The sequence below is a fragment of the Photinus pyralis genome, unplaced genomic scaffold (assembly GCF_008802855.1).
Source record: "Photinus pyralis isolate 1611_PpyrPB1 unplaced genomic scaffold, Ppyr1.3 Ppyr1.4_LG10, whole genome shotgun sequence".
NCBI classification, from domain to species: Eukaryota; Metazoa; Arthropoda; class Insecta; order Coleoptera; family Lampyridae; genus Photinus; species Photinus pyralis.
Window position 1 is genome coordinate 16,893,169 of NW_022170250.1, and position 25,128 is coordinate 16,918,296.

The 25,128-nt window shown below is 41.1% G+C and overlaps 3 protein-coding genes and 1 long non-coding RNA gene across 7 annotated transcripts; 2 read left to right on the forward strand and 2 right to left on the reverse strand.

Moving 5' to 3' along the window:
* The first annotated feature begins 342 nt into the window (after positions 1–342).
* On the forward strand, positions 343–25,024 carry LOC116161128 (tyrosine-protein kinase transmembrane receptor Ror-like). Of its 2 annotated transcripts, none has more exons than XM_031474362.1 (15): positions 343–479; positions 19,206–19,295; positions 19,344–19,525; positions 19,574–19,718; positions 19,768–20,080; positions 20,127–20,500; positions 20,597–20,741; positions 20,796–20,875; positions 20,929–21,050; positions 21,096–21,297; positions 21,344–21,555; positions 23,490–23,586; positions 23,633–23,901; positions 23,948–24,143; positions 24,193–25,024. In XM_031474362.1, exons 1-15 carry the CDS (start codon positions 437–439, stop codon positions 24,549–24,551), a joined length of 2,829 nt encoding a protein of 942 aa, XP_031330222.1. In that variant the 5' UTR covers positions 343–436; the 3' UTR covers positions 24,552–25,024. The 2 variants fall into 2 exon arrangements, with proteins under 2 accessions (XP_031330222.1, XP_031330223.1); XM_031474363.1 differs by having other exon boundaries at positions 19,801–20,080.
* Positions 403–3,579, reverse strand: LOC116161132 (solute carrier family 46 member 3-like). The gene is made up of 3 exons (XM_031474368.1): positions 2,138–3,579; positions 586–1,069; positions 403–538 (listed from the first exon to the last, which is right to left on the reverse strand). Exons 1-3 carry the CDS (start codon positions 2,961–2,963, stop codon positions 472–474), a joined length of 1,377 nt encoding a protein of 458 aa, XP_031330228.1. The 5' UTR covers positions 2,964–3,579; the 3' UTR covers positions 403–471.
* LOC116161129 lies at positions 4,999–16,239 on the reverse strand. 3 transcript variants are annotated; one of them, XM_031474364.1, is made up of 5 exons: positions 16,072–16,239; positions 13,429–13,670; positions 9,737–9,825; positions 9,525–9,676; positions 4,999–6,731 (listed from the first exon to the last, which is right to left on the reverse strand). In XM_031474364.1, the coding sequence occupies exons 2-5, from the start codon at positions 13,491–13,493 to the stop codon at positions 5,097–5,099; spliced, it is 1,941 nt and encodes a 646-aa protein (XP_031330224.1). In that variant the 5' UTR covers positions 13,494–13,670; positions 16,072–16,239; the 3' UTR covers positions 4,999–5,096. The 3 variants fall into 3 exon arrangements, with proteins under 3 accessions (XP_031330224.1, XP_031330225.1, XP_031330226.1); XM_031474365.1 differs by lacking the exons at positions 9,737–9,825; positions 13,429–13,670; positions 16,072–16,239 and adding an exon at positions 8,465–8,573 and having other exon boundaries at positions 9,525–9,662; XM_031474366.1 differs by lacking the exons at positions 9,525–9,676; positions 9,737–9,825; positions 13,429–13,670; positions 16,072–16,239 and adding an exon at positions 7,206–7,333.
* On the forward strand, positions 16,765–17,587 carry LOC116161136. The gene is made up of 3 exons (XR_004143374.1): positions 16,765–17,066; positions 17,118–17,321; positions 17,369–17,587. It is a non-coding gene; the product is annotated as an uncharacterized LOC116161136 (long non-coding RNA).
* Positions 25,025–25,128: the final 104 nt, after the last annotated feature.

Sequence of the window (25,128 nt, forward strand, 5' to 3'; positions counted from 1 at the left end):
ACTCCCTAGCCTGCTCACTAGAATGTGGTGGGCAACACATCGTACATTGTGTATTAAACCTTGCCGAACTACGTACCCTGTACATCACCAACAATGACAATTGGACTAGAGATTGGCAGACCTGTTTAACTAAAAGTCACTAAAAACATCGTAGGTTTGTCAACACAAGTTATACGTCAGTGTACCCTTTTAATAAATAAATAAATAATGAGTAATATGCCATAACCTTGCGATATAAACAATTAATCGATGTGTGGCAAAGTACAAGGCGTACACATTTCATTGAAGATCGTCTGTGAAGTTTGCGTAACCCAAAAAACAAACCGGTAATGTGAACTTTCGACACGACCCAACCTCATTTTTATTTTAAATTAATTAATCGCCTGTAATTAATAAACGTGATCGGAGTGCGAAAAATGTTAATTTAATTGCGACAATGCTGCTTTATAAGCTAATTTTATGTGTTCTCATTCAGGGAGGTGAGTTTTCCTTATTGCATAAATCTTGTTGGTCGCTGAGCTCGTTGCGGCTTTTCCACCTGAAAATTCGCTTAGGTAGTCTCTTTCTGAGATGGCGAGTACTTACAGGCACAAGCATGCGCTTAGAACACAAACGGAGCTGCTGAAGTGTAGGAACGTGTACGGATAACTGTTGTGAGTGTAGTAGTAGACGCCTCGATTGTAGATCCACGTGGCAACGCCCGTCGCGACGGCCTCGACAATCGACAGTAGCGATTGTGCTTTGCCGACGTCCCCCTTTGAGACGTACGTCGACGATAGCGAACGTATTCCGCTGCTCGCGGCAATCGTCAGTGTACCCACCGCTGTGGCCAGGTAGACACCGAGCGAGGTTTTAACGGTCACGCAAATGACATTCGAGATCACCTTGTCGAATAAAGATAGCACAACGATCGTAATGTCACGCAAACTGAACAGTTTGGACGTTACGGGTACAGCGATTGAAAGCGCGAGCGAATTGAGCACGCTTCGAATTCCCTGAAAGTAGGCGTAATCGGTGTTGGTCCACGCGTAGGTCTGCTGGGTGAACCAAAATAAGACGTTCCCTTCGCCTGGAATACAGGGTGTTCCATTAGTACCATAGTCAAAGGATGTTTTTACAAAGTGAATGCTCGAAAATGGAGTCTTAAGATAATGTACCAAATTTGACACGCGCCCTCTAGCGGTTAAAGCTTTGTGATTGTATACAGGGTGTTTTCCTACAGCGTCATTTTAAATGTTATAAAGTTTTTTGAATAAAAGTGTGACAAATCGGGTTGCGCGTGCGCAAAATATTTGTTTCTTGCAATTTTGACACACGGTCCCTGTAAAAACATGGCGTTATGAATCCACTGATATACTAAGTCCCCGAAAATAGAGCGTGCATGCGCAGTACAACGTTTTAAATGCTGAAGCGATTTTGCTTTGACAGTAGGATCTGTAGTTTTCTAAAAAAAAACGCATGCAATGCAATAATTGCTGCAAGTTGCTTATAATAGAAACAATAGAACGCGCATAACAAAAGTCAAATGCGCAGGTCACCTGATTTCCTTGAATTTTACAGGTAGATACTTCAAAATAAAGTAAACGGCGCTCCCATGCCAGAAGAAGCGCGCATGCGCAGAGTAGATTCTTGTTTCTCTGATATTTTCCAGAAATTTAGACTATAAGTGCTTCTAAAAGCAAATAGAACACGTATCAGTAAAAGATGGTTCTAATAAATAGTGCCCATGACAAAGTAGGCTATGCGCATGACAGTTTTTTTTTTAAATTGTTGCTTCTGTGACTATTTTGTAGAAATTTGGACCGTATGTCCTTCCAAAAAACAAATACAATAGTGCGCATGCGCATACGAACCGTGTTTTAGCCGAGATAAGAACCCTATTGAATTTGGGGTCAAACGGTAACCAAAGTACATATTGTTGGTCCGCATGCGCACATGATAACTCTCGACCGGTAAGTCGTAGGGTCTTGAAACCTGGGATGTAGATGCCTCTTGGTTCAAGTCAGAACTCCATTGGACGATATCTTCGCAACAGAAGGTCATACTGTCTTGAAACGGTCAAGTCAAGTACGCGCATGCGTATCTATCTTTTTCTAAATTACCTATAGCAGGTGTTTAATAAGTTCATGTAACTTACCAATTAAGACTAGCACAACCAGGAACTGCAAACCTAAAATAAAGACAATATTGGTACGACGAACGCCTCCACTTGTCGTTAACAATTGAAGGGTTTCCCATACATGTTTGTAACTGCAGATGTTTCTCACCGGCGGCGATTTGCTTTCGTCCTTAATGTCTTCCACGGCAAATGTCCCATAACACAATGCCGCTACTAGTAGCAGCACACACACTTGCATCAACGTACCGTACCCCACCCTCATGAAGAGGTACCCTCCCACTACGACCCCGATCGTCCTGCACACGTTGATCGACACCTGCAGTACCGTCAGCCGAACGATGCACGTCTTGTCGCCGCTTGCGTCCGCTACGTACGCAAACGCGGCCATGTAAAGGATTGGCACGGTTCCGAACAGGGCCGGCACGACGTAGTGAGCGGTCCCGATCACCTCCACCGGAAGAACCTCGCGAAACCACACGCACAACATGCATCCGAGGGTCGCGATCAGTTCCCCTATCGTCGGCAGTATCAGAAAGGGCTTCCTGGACTTGTGCTCGTCGCTGAAGCTGCCGACGAAGAGCAGCAGGACGATCGGTATCACGCCGTTCGCCGACAAACACCAGCCCAACGCGTCGTTGATTCTCCGCTGTATTTCGCTGTTCGCCTCCGTTAAGTTTCTCTCCCTGTGCAAACCGCTCGCGATCGACTCGCATACCGTCCGATTGTACCCCACGTTCACCTTACACGCGGTCTCCATTAGTAAGTTGTTCACCAGCAGTTCTCTGATCGCGATTGTCGCGATGTTTAAACATATCACGGGCTCGATCGGGTAGACGAACTTCATGACTGCGAAACCTGTGATTATGCAGCACGTGGGGCTTAAAAACAATTGTGAGATACTTTCGTCCTTCGGCCTGATTTACTGTTCTGGTCCACTGATCGAATACTTCATTGCAATATGGGCCAGTGGTGGATTGGGGTACCACAGGGGTCTGTAGCGGAACCACTTTTGTCTTCACAAATGATTCCGAACACCATTTCTGTATAATTCGTTGCAAAATATCTCTCACTAGGAGCAGAATTTTTCAAAATGTCTTCCTGGTTCGTTTTTCAATAGATAACATGCAATCGCGAACTGATGTAATGTAGTCATTGGTTTCGCAACATTCAAAAATGGATAACCATTTAACCCTGATATGTTTACTCACCTTCATTATGAAAACACTGTCAGTTTCTGATATTCATCACTATCACTAGTTTATGTAACACACGAAAAACAGTCTTCTCCATAGACTATGCACCTTGCACCCAGTTGGCGAATGATAGAGATTTGTTTTACAGTGTAAATACTAGTTTCCTACTTGATCGTTATTAGGAAGTAAAAAAACTTGCACATTTGCATTTTACAGTGTTTGTAAAAGTTCGCATACTGTGCGATAAATTGTCGGATAAGGTTAAACGTATTTATTTATAATTATTTAAACAAAAGTCAAGAACTTATTGGAATGGAGGAGCACTTTTATCATTAAATAATGATATTTGTAACGTAAATTTAATTTCGCGATCGAAATAAGAGAACAACTGGTAATTATTATTTATTTACACGCGCACGAATTTCAAAATTTATTACTGCGGCATCGACGCTAAGCCTAAAACTAAACACAATTCCATGTGCTTAACCTTCTCGATAAGTGTAGAAGGAATTCTCTATTTCACAGAAAAAAAGGGGGCCATTCATTGCGTTCGCGTGTATGTGTAACAGGTGCAACAATTTGCAAAAAGGAAGCTAAGTGGCACGTTTTTTTTAATAAACCAATGTTGTATTGCGTTCAAATTCTTCGAATAGCTAGTAATGTTGGTAGAATGAAGTAGATTCACATGGTTAATGTAGGTAGAATGACATGTTTGGCTTTACCGAAATCTGCCGGTAATGTAGAAACTCACCTATCGCGAAAATAATTGCGTATCAAAGAAAAATTGACATGTAATCAATGCGAAAGCAGAAACGTCACTGAGGGCAAAGAAAGACAACTGCGCGCAATATTAAACTTAAGAAGTGGTAGCATTAAGTGCAGAAAGATACAAAGCGACTATAGGGACAAGACACAGAAGTATTGTAATAAGTAAGCTATACCATTGGGATGGCCTCTATCGGCAAACTAAAGAACTAAGGTAATAAGAAATCTACTAAATGAACTTACATCTTAATCTAGTGGATTACAAACCTAGATGGCATAAGTACATATACTAAATAAGAGCACAATTCAAATAGTTACTTAAGCGGGATTTCAATCGGGAATCTAAATTGGACACTCGAACGGTGGGCCTGTCTGATTTAAAAACAATCAGGAATGTGTTCGGTGGCTGCACCGTCTCGCCTCACTGGATCCTTCTGCAACATTAAAAGTTTTCAAAATACTCTCCTCCAGCATTGATACAAGCGAGATTTCCAGGCACCGTAGGCTCGCTTCACATCCATCACAAACGTGGGACTTACTTAATTTTGACCTCCCGTATTTAAACAAATTATAGAAATGTTAAGCATAGTTTCGGCGGCTGCGCCGTCTCGCCTCTTTTATTTTACAAACCTAGGACCCCCGACTACTCGGCCTGCTTGACTAATTTTGAGAAAATCAGAAATTAGGAACAACTTCGGCTTCCGCGGCTGCTCCGCCTCGCCTCGTTTGCTTCAAAAACTTAGAACATAGCGAGGGACATTCTTTTTAAGACTATTTTTCGAAATTTTGATTGTAGGACACTTTAATAAATCGAATGCACGAATTCGACAAGACCAACCAGAATGCGCATCTCATCAAATCCTTCTAATAAAAGCAGAACGTGGGGCATGCGCAGATCTCGATCATCTACAGGGTGTTCCGTAACATCTAACTCCGTTCTTTATTTAACAACTGTAATCGATTACAAAAACTTCTAAAAACCTAAATAATACTGAAGTCTTCCATTGGCCGCCTTCCGGTCACAAACACCCGTTCCCCCAGCACCCGCACCACGGTATCTTCCCCGTCGGAAAGTGCGTGACCGACATCTTTCGCCCTTTCAACGTATCGCAGCTGCTCAGGCTGTTCGTCCTTTCCCGATCGGACGTCGTAAGATCATCGTACGCACTACATAAACCGATCCGATGGTCGAGAATGTTCGAGCGGTCGGTGCAAACGGAAAAGCTACGCTCTCTACTAACCGACCGTCGACGATTCTTGCCCCTCTTCTGTCGCTTGGGCACCTTCTTGCTGTGCTTGCGTTCGGGTCCGTCGGCCGTCTCCGACGTGGAGGTTTTCGAGTCGGCGCTCGTCGGCGTCTTCGGTTCGGCGATCGAGAGCTTCGACTCGACGCTCGGCGTCTTCTGAAGCTGCCGGTCTTTTGACAGCTTTATGTCGAAGAGGCGCGATTTGATCTTCGGCCTATCCTTTTTCTCCTTGAAGTGTATCGACGCCTTCGCCTTGGTCGACGATTTCGGTTTGGCGGTCTCGTGTTTCGGTGGCTCGTCGAGCGGCGTCTGGGGCTCGGGCGGTTTCTCCTCGTTCTCGCTCGAGACGTGCTCGGAGGAGTGCGACGTCTCCAAGAGGTTCGCTTTGGAGCTGTACAGTTCTCTCTCCTTCAGCCTCGGCGTTTCGGCGGAGGTGGTCGGGGCTTGGTGCATCGGGCCGAAGAAAAACGGGTTGGTTTCCTCGCGTCTGCGAGGCTCGGGGCAGTTGGGGGGTACGGGCACGTAAGGCTGGAGGGGGGTTCCGCAAAATTGGTGGGGCGGGATTAGGAGGCTAGGCGTGAGGATTTCGGGCGTTAGCTTGAAGTGGCAGTTCTCCATTGATTTTTGGTTGAGGCTCTCGCAACTTTTTTGGATGTTTTTGTACTTTTCGATTTCGATCAGTTTCATGGGCGTCGGCATCAGCACCACGTTCAGCTCGCTTTTGTAGGGCTTGATCTGCTCATCTCCAATAAACTCGTAGTTGTCAACGGGGGCTGCTGGAACATAGCTGTCTTGGTACGGGAGAAAATGGTGATTTTGGACGTTGGAGATGGTGAGGATATCGTTCGAAATTGTCTCGATATCGTTGAGCAACTCCTCCAGGTTGCCCCCGTTGCTAAACGAACTGTAACTGTTTAGCGTGTTGAAGTTCCGATTATCAGTCTTGACGATTACGTCGGGATTGGTTTTATCTAACGTGGACGAGAAGCGCGAGTACTGCGCCGTTTCCGGCGTCTCGTAATAAATTTCGGCCGAATAGTCCGGCTCGGTATACGGCAGATCGGGCCCTAGGAACTGGTTGTTGACGTAATCGTCGTTCGGCTTGACGATGGGCGAGAAGAAGTGCCTGATGGGCGATTTGGTCGGATCGGCCTTGTTGACGGTGGCGTAAATTGGATAGCTCTGGTCCGCTTTGATTACATCTTGGTCTGGTTGCAAGTTTTCCGTCCACGTGCAGTTGTTCGTTTGGGAATTCTTGTCGGAGTTCTCTCCCGAATTTTCCTCCTGGACTACGGAGAGGTGGTCGAAGTCGTCGTGCAACTTCTTCAGGTGCGTCTTGTTCACGTTTTCTATATTTTGAGATGTTTCCACTGCCTCCGATTCTTCAGTGTACGAACTGCATGAATCCTGAAGAAACAGAATAAAGTAAGTGGAAAAATTTGCACACAATCCATTATGGCTATCGATGCTTCAAATTTGGAGCTTGAAACTTGAAATTTTGAGTGGAAGCTTGGAGTGCAAGTCCCCCGAATCTGAAGTGCAGCTTAAACGCTTTCCACGTGAAGAATAAAGTTCCAAATTTGGTATATTAATGTATACTTTAAAGTATAAAGGGTGTTCTCATTGAATTTTTCGCGGATTTCATGGTCCACATTGTAAGATTGAGGGCTTCACATTAAAATTTGAAATTAAAATGACTATTATAGTAGAGATATTGAGTGCTTCACCTTGAAATTTGAAGCTAAAAATCACCTTTGAAGTATAAAGGGTGTTCTCATTTAATTTTTCGCGGATTTCACTGTGCACATTGTAAGATTGAGGGCTTCACATTAAAATTTGAAGTTAAAATGAACATTACAGTAGAGATATTGGATACTTTACCTTGAAATTTGAAGCTAAAAATGACCTTTGAAGTATAAAGGGTGTTCTCATTGAATTTTTCGCGGATTTCATGGTCCACATTGTAAGATTGAGGGCTTCACATTAAAATTTGAAGTTAAAATGACCATTACAGTAGAGATATTGGATACTTTACCTTGAAATTTGCTAAAAATGACCTTTGAAGTATAAAGGATGTTCTCATTGAATTTTTCGCGGATTTCATGGTTCACATTGTAAGATTAAGGGCTTCACATTAAAATTTGAAGTTAAAATGACCATTGCAGTAGTGATATTGATGCTTAGCTTGAAATTTGAAGCTAAAAATGACCTTTGAAGTATAAAGGATGTTCTCATTGAATTTTTCGCGGATTTCACGGTCCACATTGTAAGATTGAGGGCTTCACATTAAAATTTGAAGTTAAAATGACCATTACAGTAGAGATATTGAGTGCTTCACCTTAAAATTTGAAGCTAACAATGACCTTTAACCTATAAGGAGTGTTCTTATTGAATTTTTTCGCGGATTTCATGGTCTACATTCTAAGATTGGAGTGCTTCATATTAAAATTTGAAGTTAAAATGACCATTACAGTAGAGATATTGGATACTTTACCTTGAAGTTTGAAGCTAAAAATGACCTTTTGAAGTATAAAGGATGTTCTCATTGAATTTTTTCGCGGATTTCACGGTGCACATTCTAAGATTGAGTGCTTCATATTAAAATTTGAAGTTAAAATGACCATTACAGTAGAGATATTGAGTGCTTCACCTTGAAATTTGAAGTTAAAATTACCTTTGAAGTATAAAGGGTGTTCTCATTTAATTTTTCGCGGATTTCATGGTCCACATTGTAAGATTGAGGGCTTCACATTAACATGTGAAATTAAAATGACCATTACAGTATAGATATTGAGTGCTTCACCTTGAAATTTGAAGCTAAAAATGACCTTTGAAGTATAAAGGATGTTCTCATTTAATTTCTCGCGGATTTCATGGTCCTCATTGAATTTTTCGCGGATTTCATGGTCCACATTGTAAGATTGAGGGCTTCACATTAACATTTGAAATTAAAATGACCATTACAGTATAGATATTGAGTGCTTCACCTTGAAATTTGAAGCTAAAAATGACCTTTGAAGTATAAAGGGTGTTCTCATTGAATTTTTCGCGGATTTCACGGTGCACATTGTAAGATTGAGGGCTTCACATTAAAATTTGAAGTTAAATGAACATTACAGTAGAGATATTGGATACTTTACCTTGAAATTTGAAGATAAAAATGACCTTTGAAGTATAAAGGATGTTCTCATTGAATTTTTCGCGGATTTCATGGTCCACATTGTAAGATTGAGGGCTTCGCATTAAAATCTGAAGTTAAAATGACCATTACAGTAGAGATATTGGATACTTTACCTTGAAATTTGAAGCTAAAAATGACCTTTGAAGTATAAAGGATGTTCTCATTGAATTTTTCGCGGATTTCACGGTCCACATTGTAAGATTGAGGGCTTCACATTAAAATTTGAAGTTAAAATGACCATTACAGTAGAGATATTGAGTGCTTCACCTTAAAATTTGAAGCTAACAATGACCTTTAACCTATAAGGAGTGTTCTTATTGAATTTTTTCGCGGATTTCATGGTCTACATTCTAAGATTGAGTGCTTCATATTAAAATTTGAAGTTAAAATGACCATTACAGTAGAGATATTGGATACTTTACCTTGAAGTTTGAAGCTAAAAATGACCTTTACAGTATAAGGGTGTTAAGTACGACTCGTTTTGGATTCTACGCACCAAAATTAGTACGAAAAAGTGTTTTCCCGAGAAATTTCGGTGCAGTCGTTTTTGGTAAAAAAGGAAGTGTATACACTGCCTTTTTTTTGAGGCCTGAAAAAAAATTTCATGGTCCACATTGTAAGATTGAGGGCTTCACATTAGAATTTGAAGTTAAAATGACCATTACAGTAGAGATATTGAGTGCTTCACCTTGAAATTTGAAGCTAAAAATGACCTTTGAAGTATACAGAGTGTTCTCATTGAACTTTTTCGGATTTTCATGATCCACATTTTAAGATTGAAGGCTTCACATACAAATTTGAAGCTAAAATTGACCTTTAAAGTATAAAGATTGAGGGCTTCATTTTGATATTTGAAGCTAAAAATCACCTTTAAACTATAAAGGGTGTTCTTATTGAAATTTTTGCGGTCTTTATTATTCACATTTTGCATTTTAATTTGAAGCCAAACACGTCTATCAAGCTTCAAATTTGAAATTTCCAGTCAAGCTTAAAATGATTACCTACAGGTGCCGACTTACAGAGTCACTCGATCCCGTACTTGACGACGACGAACACAGACTGCCCTTTTCCCTGAGCAACTTATCCAACTTATCGTACTCGTCCCTCAGGTACCAAATCTCCCTGCGCAATTGGTCATTCTCCCTCTTCAACTTCTTGATATCGGACTGACCTAGAAAAAAAAGCGATTTGGAACGCGTCCATTTAGGTAACCCGAATTTCGTCGGCTCACCTCTCTCGACCTCCGCGTTGATGTTAATTGTCTTCAGTCTGAGCTCCTCATTCTCGTAAAGCATTCCACGCGATGACTTTCGGTCCAATCTAAAATTGAGAAGAGCCGATTAGCGCCGCCATCGCGTGTAAAACCACTTTGGCCGATGTATTTAGGCACACGGCAGCTGTTGCGGATGATTGTACGCTTCTGATTTATAGACGAGTGTCTAAATGTTTGGTTTTTTCATTAATGACGTGCTTTTAGAGGCTAATTTTAGTTATTGTTTAAGAATAGAAAAAAAATTATTGACAGCGCTCGCGCTACCGTAAAGCTGCTCTTATCACGTGGCTGTTGTCATTGTTAGTACAATAGTGGCAATTTTATTAGGAGCACAGGAATGCAAGAGTGTGTAAAATGAAAAATGGTCACGTCCTTATGTTCTCCTGATTCAAATTTGTGTTATATCTCCTGTTCTCTTAATACAAATATGTATTGCACAGATTGCAGTGTCATGACCACGGGAACGTAAAAATGAGCAAGACCTCTTCGTTCAATTCGTGCTCCAAAAATGCAATATCAGGATCACAGGAAAGATAAAGGTGATAATGGATCAAAATGAATTGTCAAGGAGCCCCCGCATTATGTTCTCGTGATACTCACAAGAAGTAAAAGGGGAAAAATTTGTTGTCAAATATTGCATTATGTTCTCCTGATACAAATTTTACGCCAAAATGCAATATCAGAACCATAAGAACGTCAAACCTGAACCATATTCTCCTGATACATTTTATTTTCCAATGATTTCACTGCCAAGATCACATGAACGCGAAGAAGTGTCAGACAGAAGTAGTTGTTAAAGACCTACTATATTCTGTGTCTGTGTCAGGATCACAGGAACGTAAGAGTGAGTGGTATGGGAAAAAGGGAGGGAAAAACGTAGTTGTCAAAGACAGCATTTGTTTTCCTGATAAATGCAATGTCAGGATCATAAAAACGTAAGAAGGTGAGAGTGAAACAAAGTTACCTGTCGCATTATGTTCTCCTGATCTCCAAAAATTGCAGTGATGGGATCACAGGAACGTAAGGCTAAAAGCTAATTGCCAAAGATATTATTGTGTACTCCTGACTTGTCTTCTGCGTTGCAATTGAAAAAAGTCAGTTGTGAAAGACCTATCGCACTATATTCTCCTGATACAAATTGCATTGATTGCAGTATCAGGATAACAGGAACTTAAGGTGTAAGATTGAAAAAAAGTCACCTATCCCACTTTACTCTCCTGACAAATTAGGTTAGTTAGTCAAGAGGCTACTGGGCTAGATTTGCCGGATACACATTTTAAAGATTGCAGTATCAGGATTACAGAAACGTGAGAAGGTGTGTGACTGAACAATTTTAGTTGTCAACGATCAATATGTGATTTTGTTTTTATATTTTTATGTGTGTATTTTATTTTTTTCTCGTTGACGCCTCCTATGTACATATGTATGCCAAAGGAAAAATATAATGACTAATCTACCGCAGTATATTCTCCTGATACAAATTTGAATGATTGCAGTATCAGGATTATAGAAACTTAAGATGGTGTGGGATTGAAAAAAATTAGTTGCCTACTAGACTAGATGCTCCTGGTACATATTTTAAAAATGTAGATGATAGAAAGAGTTTTAAGGATTGAAAAAGTCCAGTCTCCTGAGGCAAATTTCAAAGATTACAGGAAATAAAGAAGCTGTAGGATATAAAAAGTTACTTGTCAAGAATCAGATTCTCATCATACAAGATTCAAAGGTTGCAGTATCAAGATTACACAAACGTAAGAGGGTGTAGGATTGAAAAAAGTTAGCAGTCAAGAACGTACTGCACTATATTCTCCTGATGCAAATTTCAAAGATTGCAGTATCAAGATTGAAAAAAAAGGAGGAGGTGTAGGATTGAAAAAAAGTCTGTTGTCAAAAACCTACCGAACTATATTCTCCTGATACAAATGTCAAAGATTGCAGTATTAGGATTAAAGGAACTTAAGTGGGTGTAGGAATACAAAAAAAAGTTAAGTTGTCTAGAGCCTACTGCACTCTATTCTCCTGATACAAATATCAATGATTGCAGTATCAGGATTACAGAAACTTGAGAACGTGTAGGATTGTAAAAAATCCGTTGTTAAGAACCTACTGCACCGGATTCTCCGGATACAAATTTCAAACATTTCAGCATCAGGATTGCAGAAAAATGAGGTGTGGGGTTGAAAAAAAGGTCAGTTGTCAAAGACCTACCGCACTATATTCTCCTGATACAAGTTTTAAAGGTTGCAGTATGAGGTTCACAGAAACTTCAGAAGGTGTAGGATTAAAAAAGATAGTTGTCAGGAACCTTCTGGACTATGCTCTCCTGGTACATATTTCAATGATGTAGGATGTATCAGGATTACATGAAGTTGTAGAATTCAACAAAGTCAGTTCTCAAAGACCTACCGTTCTATATTCTCCTGATACAAATTTTCAAAGTTTGCAGTACTTACAAAAAAGTTATTTGTCAAAGATCTACTCCTGATACAAATTTAGATGATTGCAGTATCAGAACTACAGGAACGTAGGAGTGTGATGGAAAAAATTAGTTGTCAAAAAATTGCTCCTAATACAAATTTCAGTGATTGCAGTATCAGGATTACAGGATCGTATGAAGATGCGTGGTGAAAAAAAGGTAGGTAGTTGCGACAATTTTTGAATTAAAAAAATTATTTTGAATAAATGATGAAAAATCATGCATACATACAGACGATATTGCGACTAGTGCTAACAAAAAACATTAAATTTTTTTAAATTTATGAATAACACCATTTTTTGAAAATGTATGTAACAAAAAAATTATTTTGAATCTAAACGGTAAGAAATCGTGCGCAACAGCATATATTTTATACGGTATTGTGAGCAATGGGCACAAATTTTTTTTAGAATATTTACAAACCTTTTTTTAATAAAAAAATTTGTTTTGTATCTATCAATCGTGTGCAAACGCATATACATATGTTACACGGTGTCACGAAAATATGCTAAATAGAGAGAGAGAACTAGCGGGAATATTGCACGTCCATACTTTTTTGAATCCAAACAATGTTTTTGAACATTGTTTCGGCCCTTTCTCCTTCTAGTAAGGAATTTTTTTTAAATATTTATGCATCATTTTTCGTCAAAATCGATATGGGTGTGCCTCAAGATGCCTTTTTTGAATCAAAAAAATTTTTTTGAACCTTGTTTTGGCCCTTTCTCCTTCTAGTAAGGAATTTTTTTTAAATATTTATGCATCATTTTTCGTCAAAATCGATATGGGTGTGCTTCAAGGTGCCTTTTTTGAATCAAAAAAATTTGTTTTGAATCTTATTTCTCCTTCCACTAACGGGTTTTTAAATTTATGTATTAATTTTTTTACATTTTCGTCAAAATCAATACGGGTGTGCTTCAAGAAAAAAATCGCCACCTAAAAATAAGGTCATAACTGGACGTGTAACTTAATTATCCCACTCGCGTAGAAACCGTTTTTCTCCCATAAAACTTTCAGCGGCATTACGGTTTTATAATAAACACTCGCTCGGTTTTAGTGTGCGCGCATCTAAATTTAGTTTTAACGGAAAAAAAGCGTGTTAAGTGCGTACACGCGGAAATTCCAAAACGGATTAGTGACACTTTGAGGTTAGGTTGCGTGCGAAAATCGAACTTACCGCCTGTTCGGCTTGACGTTGTTGTCCCTCCGTCGCGTTCTTAGCATGTTTGCCGACTTTGACATACTGGATGGTGTCTTAAATGCTCTCCCAAAGAATAACTTCGAGTTTATATTATACTCTATTTTAAGAAGTTTTTCGATTCAAATAAATAATCGGTCAGTTCTGTACAAACTACTTCCCTCCAGTCAGCTGAGCGCACCTTCCCTTTTTGCGGTAATCGTCTTGTGGAATGTTCGTAGCTGGAAGTGAGAGAAAGAGAGAAATTTAGGTTATGTTGCGATGCGTTAAAAATGTTTACCAATTAAATTGATAACGAGAAGCTCTTTAGATGAGTGGTGGCTTATTTATTACGTTAGCGATGACTCAGTCTGGTTCGAGTAGTAATCAGAATCAATAAATCATTTGCAGATGCAATTTTAATTCGAGTGTCGCTTATTCTTTAGGGATTCCGTTTTAGTCGAACTGAGCTCTTCAGTTTGAGACTAATTTGGACTTGACTGTCGAACTTTTACGGTAGAATTCTGGGTTCAAGTTCGAGTTTCAAGCTCAAAATTTGAGCTCAGAGATCCCAAATGTGGATTTGAGCTTAGACCGTTGTCAGTGGGCGACTTCATGCTCTGAATTGGGACTCCACTTTCCATTTAAACTGAATAGTTCGAACTTTTACGGTAGAATTTTGGGTTCAACAAGGTCAAAATTTGAGCTCAGAGATCCCAAATATTGATTTGAGCTCAGACAAATGTCATTGGGCGACTTCATACTCTGAATTTGGACCCTACGTTCCATTTAAACTGGACAGTTCGAACTTTTACGGTACACTTTTGGGTTCAAGTTCGAGATTCAAGCTCAAAATTTGAGCTCAGAGATCCCAACTGTGGATTTGAGCTCAGACAAAGGTCAGTGGGCGACTTCATACTCTGAATTGAAACTCCACTTTCCATTTAAACTGAATAGTTCGAACTTTACGGTGGAATTTTGGGTTCAAGAAGGTCAAAATTTGAGCTCAGAGATCCCAAATATGGATTTGAGCTCAGACAAATGTCAGTGGGCGACTTCATACTCTGAATTTGGACCCTACGTTCTATTTAAACTGGACAGTTCGAACTTTTACGGTACACTTTTGGGTTCAAGTTCGAGATTCAAGCTCAAAATTTGAGCTCCGAGATCCCAAATGTGGATTTGAGCATAGACCAACGTTAATGGGCGACTTCATGCTCCGAATTGGGACTCCGTTTTCCATTTAAACTGAATAGTTCGAACTTTTACGGTAGAATTTTGGATTCAACAAGGTCAAAATTTGAGCTCAGAGATCCCAAATATGGATTTGAACATAGACCAATGTCAGTGGGCGACTTCATGCTCTAAATTGGGACTCCGCTTTCCATTTAAACTGAATAGTTCGAACTTTTACGGTAGGATATTGGGTTCAAGTTCGCGTTTGAAGCTCACAATTTGAGCTCAGAGATCCCAATTATGGATTTGAGCATAGACCAATGTCAGTGGGCGACTTCATGCTCTGAATTGGGACTCCTCTTTCCATTTAAACTGAATAGTTCGAACTTTCACGGTAGAATTTTGGATTCAACAAGGTCAAAATTTGAGCTCAGAGATCCCAAATATGGATTTGAGCATAGACCAAAGTCAGTGGGCGACTTCATGCTCTAAATTGGGACTCCGCTTTCCATTTAAACTGAATAGTTCGAACTTTTACGGTAGGATTTTGGGTTCAAGTTTGCGTTTGAAGCTCAGAATTTGAGCTCAGAGATCCCAAATATGGATTTGAGCATAGACCAATGTCAGTGGGCGACTTCATGCTTTGAATTGAGACTCCGCTTTCCATTTAAACTGAATAGTTCGAACTTTTACGGTAGGATTTTGGGTTCAAGTTCGCGTTTGAAGCTCAAAGTTTGAGCTCAGAGATCCCAAATATGGATTTGAGCATACACCAATGTCAGTGGGCGACTTCATGCTCTGAATTGGGACTCCGCTTTCCATTTAAACTGAATAGTTCGAACTTTTACGGTAGGATTTTGGGTTCAAGTTCGCGTTTGAAGCTCAAAGTTTGAGCTCAGAGATCCCAAATATGGATTTGAGCATAGACCAATGTCAGTGGGCGACTTCATGCTCTGAATTGGGACTCCGCTTTCCATTTAAACTGAATAGTTCGAACTTTTACGGTAGGATATTGGGTTCAAGAAGGTCAAAATTTGAGCTCAGAGATCCCAAATGTGGATTTGAGCTTGACAAAGATCACTGCGCGACTGCATGCTTTGAATTTGGACTCCACTGTTGATTTCAAATGAACAGTTCGAACTTAAGTAAAGGATCAGAGTAGAATTTTGGGTTCAAATTCGAGTTTCGAGCTGAAAATTTGGGCTCAGAGAATCCAAATGTGGATGGGGAGATTTGAAGTTATAAAGATGGAGAAATTGTGCCAAATGGGAGGTAGAGAGGGTGGTAGTCATCTGATCCAATTGAGTTTCTGCATCGAGATAGAACAAAGGGTAGTGGAGAAATCTAGGCGAGAGTGAGATGTAAGAAAATGGTCAGACAAAGAGGCTCAAGGTCCCAAGTCAGTAGAAAATAGTTTAAAAGGTCAGTAGTGCGAAGGCGCAATTTATTGACAGACACATCACATACCATTTGCAATCAAGTCAGTATCCTCAACACATTCACCAAGTGCACGTACAGTCAAAAACGTGACAAGAAACCACTCGACTACTGTCATCGCCACAGAAACGCAACACGTTGCATTCCAGTAGGTAGACTTCCGCACGACTAAAAAATCGCGCCTCATTCCGTGCGAAATTTCCATAACACTCAAAACCATCATCATCTGTGTCATATATAATTAAAATTTCGAACAGTCCTCTGTCCCACTCCAACCGTACGACGGCCCGTATCTCCCTCTCATTTGGACTATATTCCGAAACTTCCTCCTCCACCGCCAACCCGAGCCTGTTTATATCTTGAGATCTAAAATTATCTCGACTATTTCGAGATATTCGTTTCGCGTTTGGGGAATTTTCGACTTTATCGATTTTAGTCTTAACGCCGTTTTTTTCTTTTTTCGCTATCTGTCGAAACTCATTTGCGTCTTTTTGGCGCGCGTCTCGTATTTACTCGGGTTGATTTTGCGTTGGCGGTTATTAAGTTTTTTTTTGCGGAGGCACGATATGTGCTATCAATAGTTCTTTATCGAAAAGTGTGGGGTAAATTGATTGATGGACTCCTGATACAAATCTTGTACTTGACACGTCTATTACAGTGTTCACAGTATGTTCTCCTGGCACTCTGAGGTAATGTTTGACGAATACCTTCTTAACGAGATAATTAGGACATTTTGTGAAGGTAGTTTTCATGTGAACAATATTACTCCGGCTGATGCTCTCCTGATACAAGAAAGAAACTGTCAATATTTATGCGCTCCTGGTACAAGTCCTATACTTTACGCGTGTATTAGTACAGAAACATAGGTACCTAGTGCTTATGAAGCCGAACCTGAAAGTAAAATAGTTCCTTATGGAAAAATGTGGGATAAATTGATTGATGGAATGGCTGTGCACTCCTGATACAAATCTTGTTCTTGACACGTCTATTACAGACTTCACAATATGTTTTCCTGGCACTCTGAGGTAATGTTTGACGAATACCTTCTTAACGAGATAATTAGGACATTTATGAAGGTAGTTTTGATGTGAACAATTACTCTGGCTGATGCTCTCCTGATACAAGAAAGAAACTGTCAATATTTATGCGCTCCTGGTACAAGTCCTATACTTTACGCGTGTATTAGTACAGAAACATTGGTACCTAGTCCTTATGAAGCCGAACCCGAAAGTAAAATAGTTCCTTATGGAAAAGTGTGGGGTAAATTGATTGTTGGAATGGTTGTGCACTCCTGATACAAATCTTGTTCTTGACACGTCTATTACAGAGTTCACAATATGTTTTCCGGGCACTCTGAGGTAATGTTTGACGAATACCTTCTTAACAAGATAATTAGGACATTTATGAAGGTAGTTTTCATGTGAACAATTACTCTGGCTGATGCTCTCCTGATACAAGAAAGAAACTGTCAATATTTATGCGCTCCTGGTACAAGTCCTATACTTACTACGCGTGTATTAGTACAGAAACATAGGTACTTAGTGCTTATGAAGCCGAACCCTGAAAGTAAAATAGTTCCTTATGGAAAAGTGTGGGGTAAATTGATTGTTGGAATGGTTGTGCACTCCTGATACAAATCTTGTTCTTGACACGTCTATTACAGAGTTCACAGTATGTTTCTCCTGACACTCTGAGGTAATGTTTGACGAATACCTTCTTAACGAGATAATTAGGACATTTATGAAGGTAGTTTTCATGTGAACAATTACTCTGGCTGATGCTCTCCTGATACAAGAAAGAAACTGTCAATATTTATGCGCTCCTGGTACAAATCCTATACTTTACGCGTGTATTAGTACAGAAACATAGGTACCTAGTCCTTATGAAGCCGAACCCGAAAGTAAAATAGTTCCTTATGGAAAAGTGTGGGGTAAATTGATTGATGGAATGGTTGTGCACTCCTGATACAAATCTTGTTCTTGACACGTCTATTACAGAGTTCACAATATGTTTTCCTGGCACTCTGAGGTAATGTTTGACGAATACCTTCTTAACGAGATAATTAGGACATTTTGTGAAGGTAGTTTTCAGGTGAACAATTACTCTGGCTGATGCTCTCCTGATACAATTAAGAAACTGTCAATATTTATGCGCTCCTAGTACAAGCCCTATACTTTACGCGTGTATTAGTATAGAAACATATGTACCTAGTCCTTATGAAGCCGAACCCGAAATTAAAATAGTTCCTTATGGAAAAGTGTGCGGTAAATTGATTGATGGAATGGTTGTGCACTCCTGATACAAATCTTGTTCTTGACACGTCTATTACAGAGTTCACAATATGTTTTCCTGGCACTCTGAGGTAATGTTTGACGAATACCTTCTTAACAAGATAATTAGGACATTTATGAAGGTAGTTTTCATGTGAACAATTACTCTGGCTGATGCTCTCCTGATACAAGAAAGAAACTGTCAATATTTATGCGCTCCTGGTACAAGTCCTATACTTTACGCGTGTATTACAGAAACATAGGTACCTAGTGCTTATGAAGCCGAACCCGAAAGTAAAATAGTTCCTTATGGAAAAGTGTGGGATAAATTGATTGATGGAATGGTTGTGCACTCCTGATACAAATCTTGTTCTTGACACGTCTATTACAGACTTCACAATATGATTTCCTGGCACTCTGAGGTAATGTTTGACGAATACCTTCTTAACGAGATAATTAGGACATTTTGTGAAGGTAGTTTTCATGTGAACAATTACTCTGGCTGATGCTCTCCTGATACAAGAAAGAAACTGTCAATATTTATGCGCTCCTGGTATAAGTCCTATACTTTACGCGTGTATTAGTACAGAAACATAGGTACCTAGTCCTTATGAAGCCGAACCAGAAAGTCAAACGATCACAGTATGTTCTCCTGATACTCCGCTGATTGACGAATACCACCCCGCGTGGGTCGGTAGAAAGTTTTTCTGATCTGATCTGCACGCTCAACCTTTGTATAGTTCTATATTATGACCAGTACCTCTTCGAGTTTTAGGTCTCCTGATACTACATTTTTAAGACCAAGGTAGTGCAGCGAGCCAATCTGTTCTTGTCGCCTTGCCGATTGACTTCAGTAACATAATTTTTTTTAATTTTCGCATTATTTTTTTTCAGTTCTGACTACGACCACCGGAAACAACGATGTGGAGGACGACTACGAGTACGACTACGATGACATAGCCCAGGCCAACTTTACCGCGAACGGTATTATCCACCCCCCACCCCTCATCTACTAAACCCTCCCCCGTTTAGGTACGCTACAATTCATCAAAGACCTAACGAACATAACCAAACCTAGCGGGAAGACCGTCACGTTGACATGCGAGGTTAAAAATTTAGACGCCAACTCGACAAACACCAGGGTTCAATTCACGTGGAGGAAAAACAACGCGAAGATCGACGAGAGTAAACGAATTGTGATTAAACATCACGAGGTGAGGACATTACGCGCGTGTCCGTCGCTCTAATCGTCTGCTCCCTAGAAACCTGGGGGTCAAATTTATGGGTCATCGTTGAAAATCAAAAACCTCGAGTCGTTCGACAAGGGCTTCTACGTCTGCATGGCTTCGAACGGTAATGGCGACATTCGATCGGAGGCCCTTCTCGATGTCACCAACGACAGATGGGGTAAGTACGCTTGGGGTGTTACACTGGGAGCAGTTGTGACGTTTCACAGGGACGTCGGTTACGTTTAAACCCATATTTGAAGATACTCGCAGTCGGAGCGATATAACCACGTTCTTCCCGGATCCGAAACGCGACTTCCATACCTTCTCGCATCCGATCTTTCCGACGTCCAACATGGAGGATTTGTCTCAGATTGCCAACACATCGGATTACGATGTGACTCAGCCTTTCTGCCAAACCTACCAAGGTACCACGTGTAGAGAGTATCTGGACGGGAAATTGATCTTCGTGCAACCGCCCTACACCCAGGAGAACATCGAGATCAAACTCGAACAGGCGGTTCTGGTCGTGTCCCAGTCAAAGTAAGTGCAGCGTGCGGGCGCCACTCTCTCAAGCTTTAGTTCGCAGCGAAATCTCGACGAGCTGCAGCAAATTCGCCATTCCCAGTCTTTGCTTCTCCGCGTTTCCGATCTGCATCGATCCCAAGCACGTCGCTCACTACCAGAAGGACTTCACCAAGAAGTATCTCGCCGAGCAGGATAAGAGCATCTTTAAGAACTTGCGGAACAAACTGTCGATGTCCCTGCAGCGCATATGCAAGGAGGAGTGCGAGCTTTTGGAGAAGGAGCTGTGCAGGCGCGAGTACGCCATCGCGAAGCGACATCCGATCATTAGCCAACCGCTCGAGCTGGACGAGTGCGAGTTTTTACCGGACGAAAGCGATAAGAATTCGATGTACTGTCTCAGCTTGGGAGTCGAGCGCACCCAAAATGTTAATGAAGGTTTGTATTATCCGCTAGGTGAGTTAGCTATAGTTGTCATAAGTGGGAGCGGATACGCATCCGAGTCGCGAGTCTACTCAACCGCCGAATTTGCAGATGAGTTGTGCTATTGGGATTACGGCGAGTCGTATCGGGGCGTTTACGACGCGACCATCTCCAACAAGAAGTGCATTCGTTGGTCGCATCAGTTTACGATCGCCTTATCCGAGTATCCGGAACTGTCCGGGCACTCCTACTGCAGGTACGCAATCCGTCCGCCTTTATCACCCAATAGCGGACATTCTTTTTCCCTTAGAAACCCAGGCCGAACTGAGGCGGAGCCGTTTTGTTTCGTGGATCAAACGCGGAAGGAGGTGTGCGGGTTGCCGAAATGTGGTAGGTCTTCAGTTCTCCCCGCGATAGCAGAAATGTGCCACTTTTGTTTTCAGCTAGTATGCTGTGGATGTACCTAATTGTTGGTGGTTTAATAGTGTTAATAATAGCGGTTGTGATAATCCTTTCGATTTACTGCCACCGAGCGAGAAAAAGGCGTAAGACGAGACTGCAAAACGTAAGTATGGCGCCGTGTCGCTGCGATTTTGACCGATCGTCTCAGATGAGCGTTCCGACCGCCGACAAAAACATCTACGGCAACACCGGCCCTAACTCGCCGATGGAGCTCAACACGTTGCTGCCGACACGGATCAACAACATGCCGCCGAGAAGTCAGAGCTCGCAGCGTAACGGCTTTCAGCCGGCCCCCCAGTACACCTACAAGGAGGTCACGTTCGTGGAGGAATTGGGCGAGGGGGCGTTCGGTAATTTTCCCCGATCGGGTCATTCGTGTCTGATCGGATCTTTCAGGTAAAGTTTACAAGGGCGAGCTCAAAACGAAGGCGGGGAAAATAATCGTCGCCGTTAAGTCGTTGAAGGAGAACGCTAGCGCGAAAACGCAAGCGGACTTTCAAAGGGAGATCGAGTTGATTTCGGAGTTGAAACATCCAAATATCATCTGTTTGTTGGGGGTGGTGGTGAAGCAAGAGCCGATGTGTATGCTATTCGAGTTTATGTCGGAGGTAAAGGGGTTGTGAGTGCGTGAAGTTAGCACGATATTGGAAGCAGATTGATTGGATATCGGTTTCGGGCGTGGTTCTCACCGATTGGTTAACGATTGAAGGTTGTTGTCTGTGATGAGCCAGAAAGGTCACTCGGCACCATCAACCGTTTATAGATTGTGCGTTGACCTAAATGTATTAAAACACATTTTGGGGTCTATCCTGAAACAGACTATTCTCTTATTTTTTTTTAATTTAAAAAGCGCCCCTTGGAAATTCGCGGTCCGTGGACAAGTGCGACAATTGGCCCTTCCACATTACGATTTACTGGGCGGTCGACAATCTTCACTTTTAAGATTTAGAGAGCCGTCGAAATGAAAAACGCATTCCATAGAATATTCACATTGCTATAAGAATGACCTTTCGTTAAAAAATTCTGTCCTGCTCAGTAGTTATACAAGGCGGATACTGGCTCAGTTCAAGGTCGCTCGCTCGCTGGTGGTCAAGGTTACGCGGTTGACCTTGGGAATTAGGTCAAGGTGAAAGTCGAGCACCACGTGGGCAGTGACCTTGGGGATTGCGTTCAGGTGAGGGCGGTGACCTCATTTTCAATGTCATCCGAGGTCATTGACCCTATTAAGTTTCAAGGCTAGCAGATGTCATTGACCCCCATAACTTTTCAAGGTCATTGGCCCCGTTTTGTTGCGGTGTTAAATTACATTTTCAAGGTCATCCTAGGTCATTGTTCCAATGTTAAATTACGTTGATAATGGTATACGAGGTTATTGACCTTATGGTGTTAAATTGTTCGAAGTCTTCCCAGGTCAATGACCCCAATTGTGATGTTAAATATCATTTTCAATGCTATCTAAGGTCAATGACCTCAATTGTGGTGTCGGAATCAATTTTCAATGTTCGAGGTCATTCAAGATCAATGACCTCATTTTTATGTGGTGGCATACAAGGTCAAGGACCCCATTTTGTGGTATTAAACCAAGTTTGAAGTAATCCAAGGTCGAGTACCTCATTTTTTGTGGGCAGTGACCTTGGGAATTAGGTCCAGGTGAAAGTCCCGGGCCACGTGGGCGATGACCTCATTTTCAATGTCATCCGAGGTCATTGGTACCATTAATTTTCAATGTCAACCGAGGTCATTGACCCTATTAAGTTTCAAGGCCATCAGATGTCATTGACCCCCATAAATTTTCAAGGTCATTGGGCCCGTTTTGTTGCGGTGTTAAATTACATTTTCAAGGTCATCCGAGGTCATTGTCCCAGTGTTAAATTACGTTGTTAATGGTATACGAGGTTATTGACCTTATGGTGTTAAATTGTTCGAGGTCTTCCCAGGTCAATGACCCCAATTGTGTTGTCAGAATCAATGTTCGAGGTCATTCAAGATCAATGACCTCATTTTTATGTGGTGGCATACAAGGTCAAGGACCCCATTTTGTGGTATTAAACCACGTTTGAAGTAATCCAAGGTTGAGTACCTCATTTTTTGTGATGTATAATTACACTCAAAGTTAGCCAAGGTCAATGAAACCATTTTTACGGTGTCAAATTACATTTGCAAGGTTGACACCATTTTGTAATGCTATCTATTTTTATTTTCAAGGTTATCAGCGGTCAGTGACCTCATTTTTTGTTTGTCAAATTTCACTATTAAGGTCATCCAAGCTCAATATCTCCTGTTTTTTTTTCAATTCATCAAAAATATCTAATACTTTTTATCAACTCCAATACTTATAAAATAAACAAAAAAGCGATCAAAAAGACTGATACCAAAAACGAAGAGAGAAGCGAAAGTCATGTACTCTCTCACTTGGGTTCTGTAAATGTATGAGGAGCATAGAAATACAGAAAATGGCGAAAATCAGCAGCATAATTGCTTCCAAAACCGTCCTAACTTCACGTAGTTTGTTCGAGTTCCTTTCCGACCGTGATTATTTTAGGGAGATCTGCACGAGTTTCTGATCGCGAACTCGCCAAACGAGGGCAAAAGTTTGTCGCAGCACCAATTCCTACATATAGCCAGCCAAATCGCGCAAGGTCAGTTCTTTGGTCACACTACTCGACGTTTAGCTTCCCCTTTCAGGTATGGAGTACCTGTCCGATAATCATTACGTTCACAGAGACTTAGCCGCGAGAAATTGCCTTGTGTCGAAGAACTTCGTCGTGAAAATTAGCGACTTCGGGCTCAGTCGCGACATGTACAGCTGCGACTATTACAGGGTGCAGTCAAAGTCGTTGTTACCAGTGAGATGGATGCCTCCAGAGTCGATACTCTATGGGAAATTCACGACGGAAAGCGACGTGTGGTCCTACGGCGTAGTCTTGTGGGAAATCTACAGCTACGGCCTACAGGTAATAATAACGGGCGCTTCCTCCGCCAACTAACGGCGCTTTGTAGCCTTACTACGGTTACAACAACCAGGAGGTAATAAGCATGATCCGCTCGCGCAAGCTTCTCCCATGTCCAGACGCCTGCCCCAGCTATTGCTACGTTTTAATGGTGGAATGCTGGGCGGAGCTGGCGATGCGGCGTCCCAACTTCGGCGAAATAGTGCAACGACTGAAAATGTGGAAGCAAAATGGCTCCGCCTCTGGTTTGTAAACCCCGCCCCTCCGAGTCAAAGCTACCCTGTGAACTTCCAGGCTCTTACTGCAAACCGGCCGAAGCGCATCCTAGGCACAGTTCGAAGTCGAGCCACGCGTCCGACTCCCCAACTGTATGTGCCTCAAGCGCCGATCCCCCCCACATTTGGGATCTGAAGAAGGTCTCGTCGAACAAGCTCAACGAAAGCCAAAGCAGCTTAACATCGCACTCGTCGAGTTTAGGTAACAGTAATAAGACTCAAAGTACTAGTTTAAGTAACGAAAATTCCAAGAGGAAAAGTATCGATAGACGAAGTAACAAAAATATTCGCCCCGAAAATGTTCCAGAGGGATACGCTCCTAAAAATATTGTCGTCAACTCGAACGGGGATACTTTCGAAACCAAACTGACTTTTTAACCTTCTTTTGCTCAAAACGCATTTATAAAATTTTATTTGTGATATTCGATGGCAGTTTTTTAGATGTTACTAGTCGTTTTATTAACCAAATACCTACCAGGCCCGCCAATTTTAACCATCGTCCATCAATTCATCATAATATGTGATAGAAATCATTTTATTCGCCATATCAAGACAAAATGCATTTATAATACCCGACGGCGACTCAGTACAAATGCGTAACATAAACTTGAGTGCCCTTTTAATAATAAGATTTTTTCGTTACGTTTTTATTCGAATTTATTTATTGATTCCCTACACAATAAGGCAGTGATTTTAGGTATAATATAAATAAATTGTTTTTTAAGTGTGAACTAATAATTTTTTTATAACATTTTTCTACAGTAATATTGTGAAAAAAATTTTAATAACTTTACTTGTTTTGTATTGTATACATGTATGAGAGAGTATTTATAAATAAATAATTAATGTAAGTCTCGTCTTGCCGTTAAAGCGCGGTAGATTAAGATTTGGGGTAGAATGTAAAGCGGCATACCGTCACTTATACTAATTGAAGACTGAAAGCTTACACTCCAAA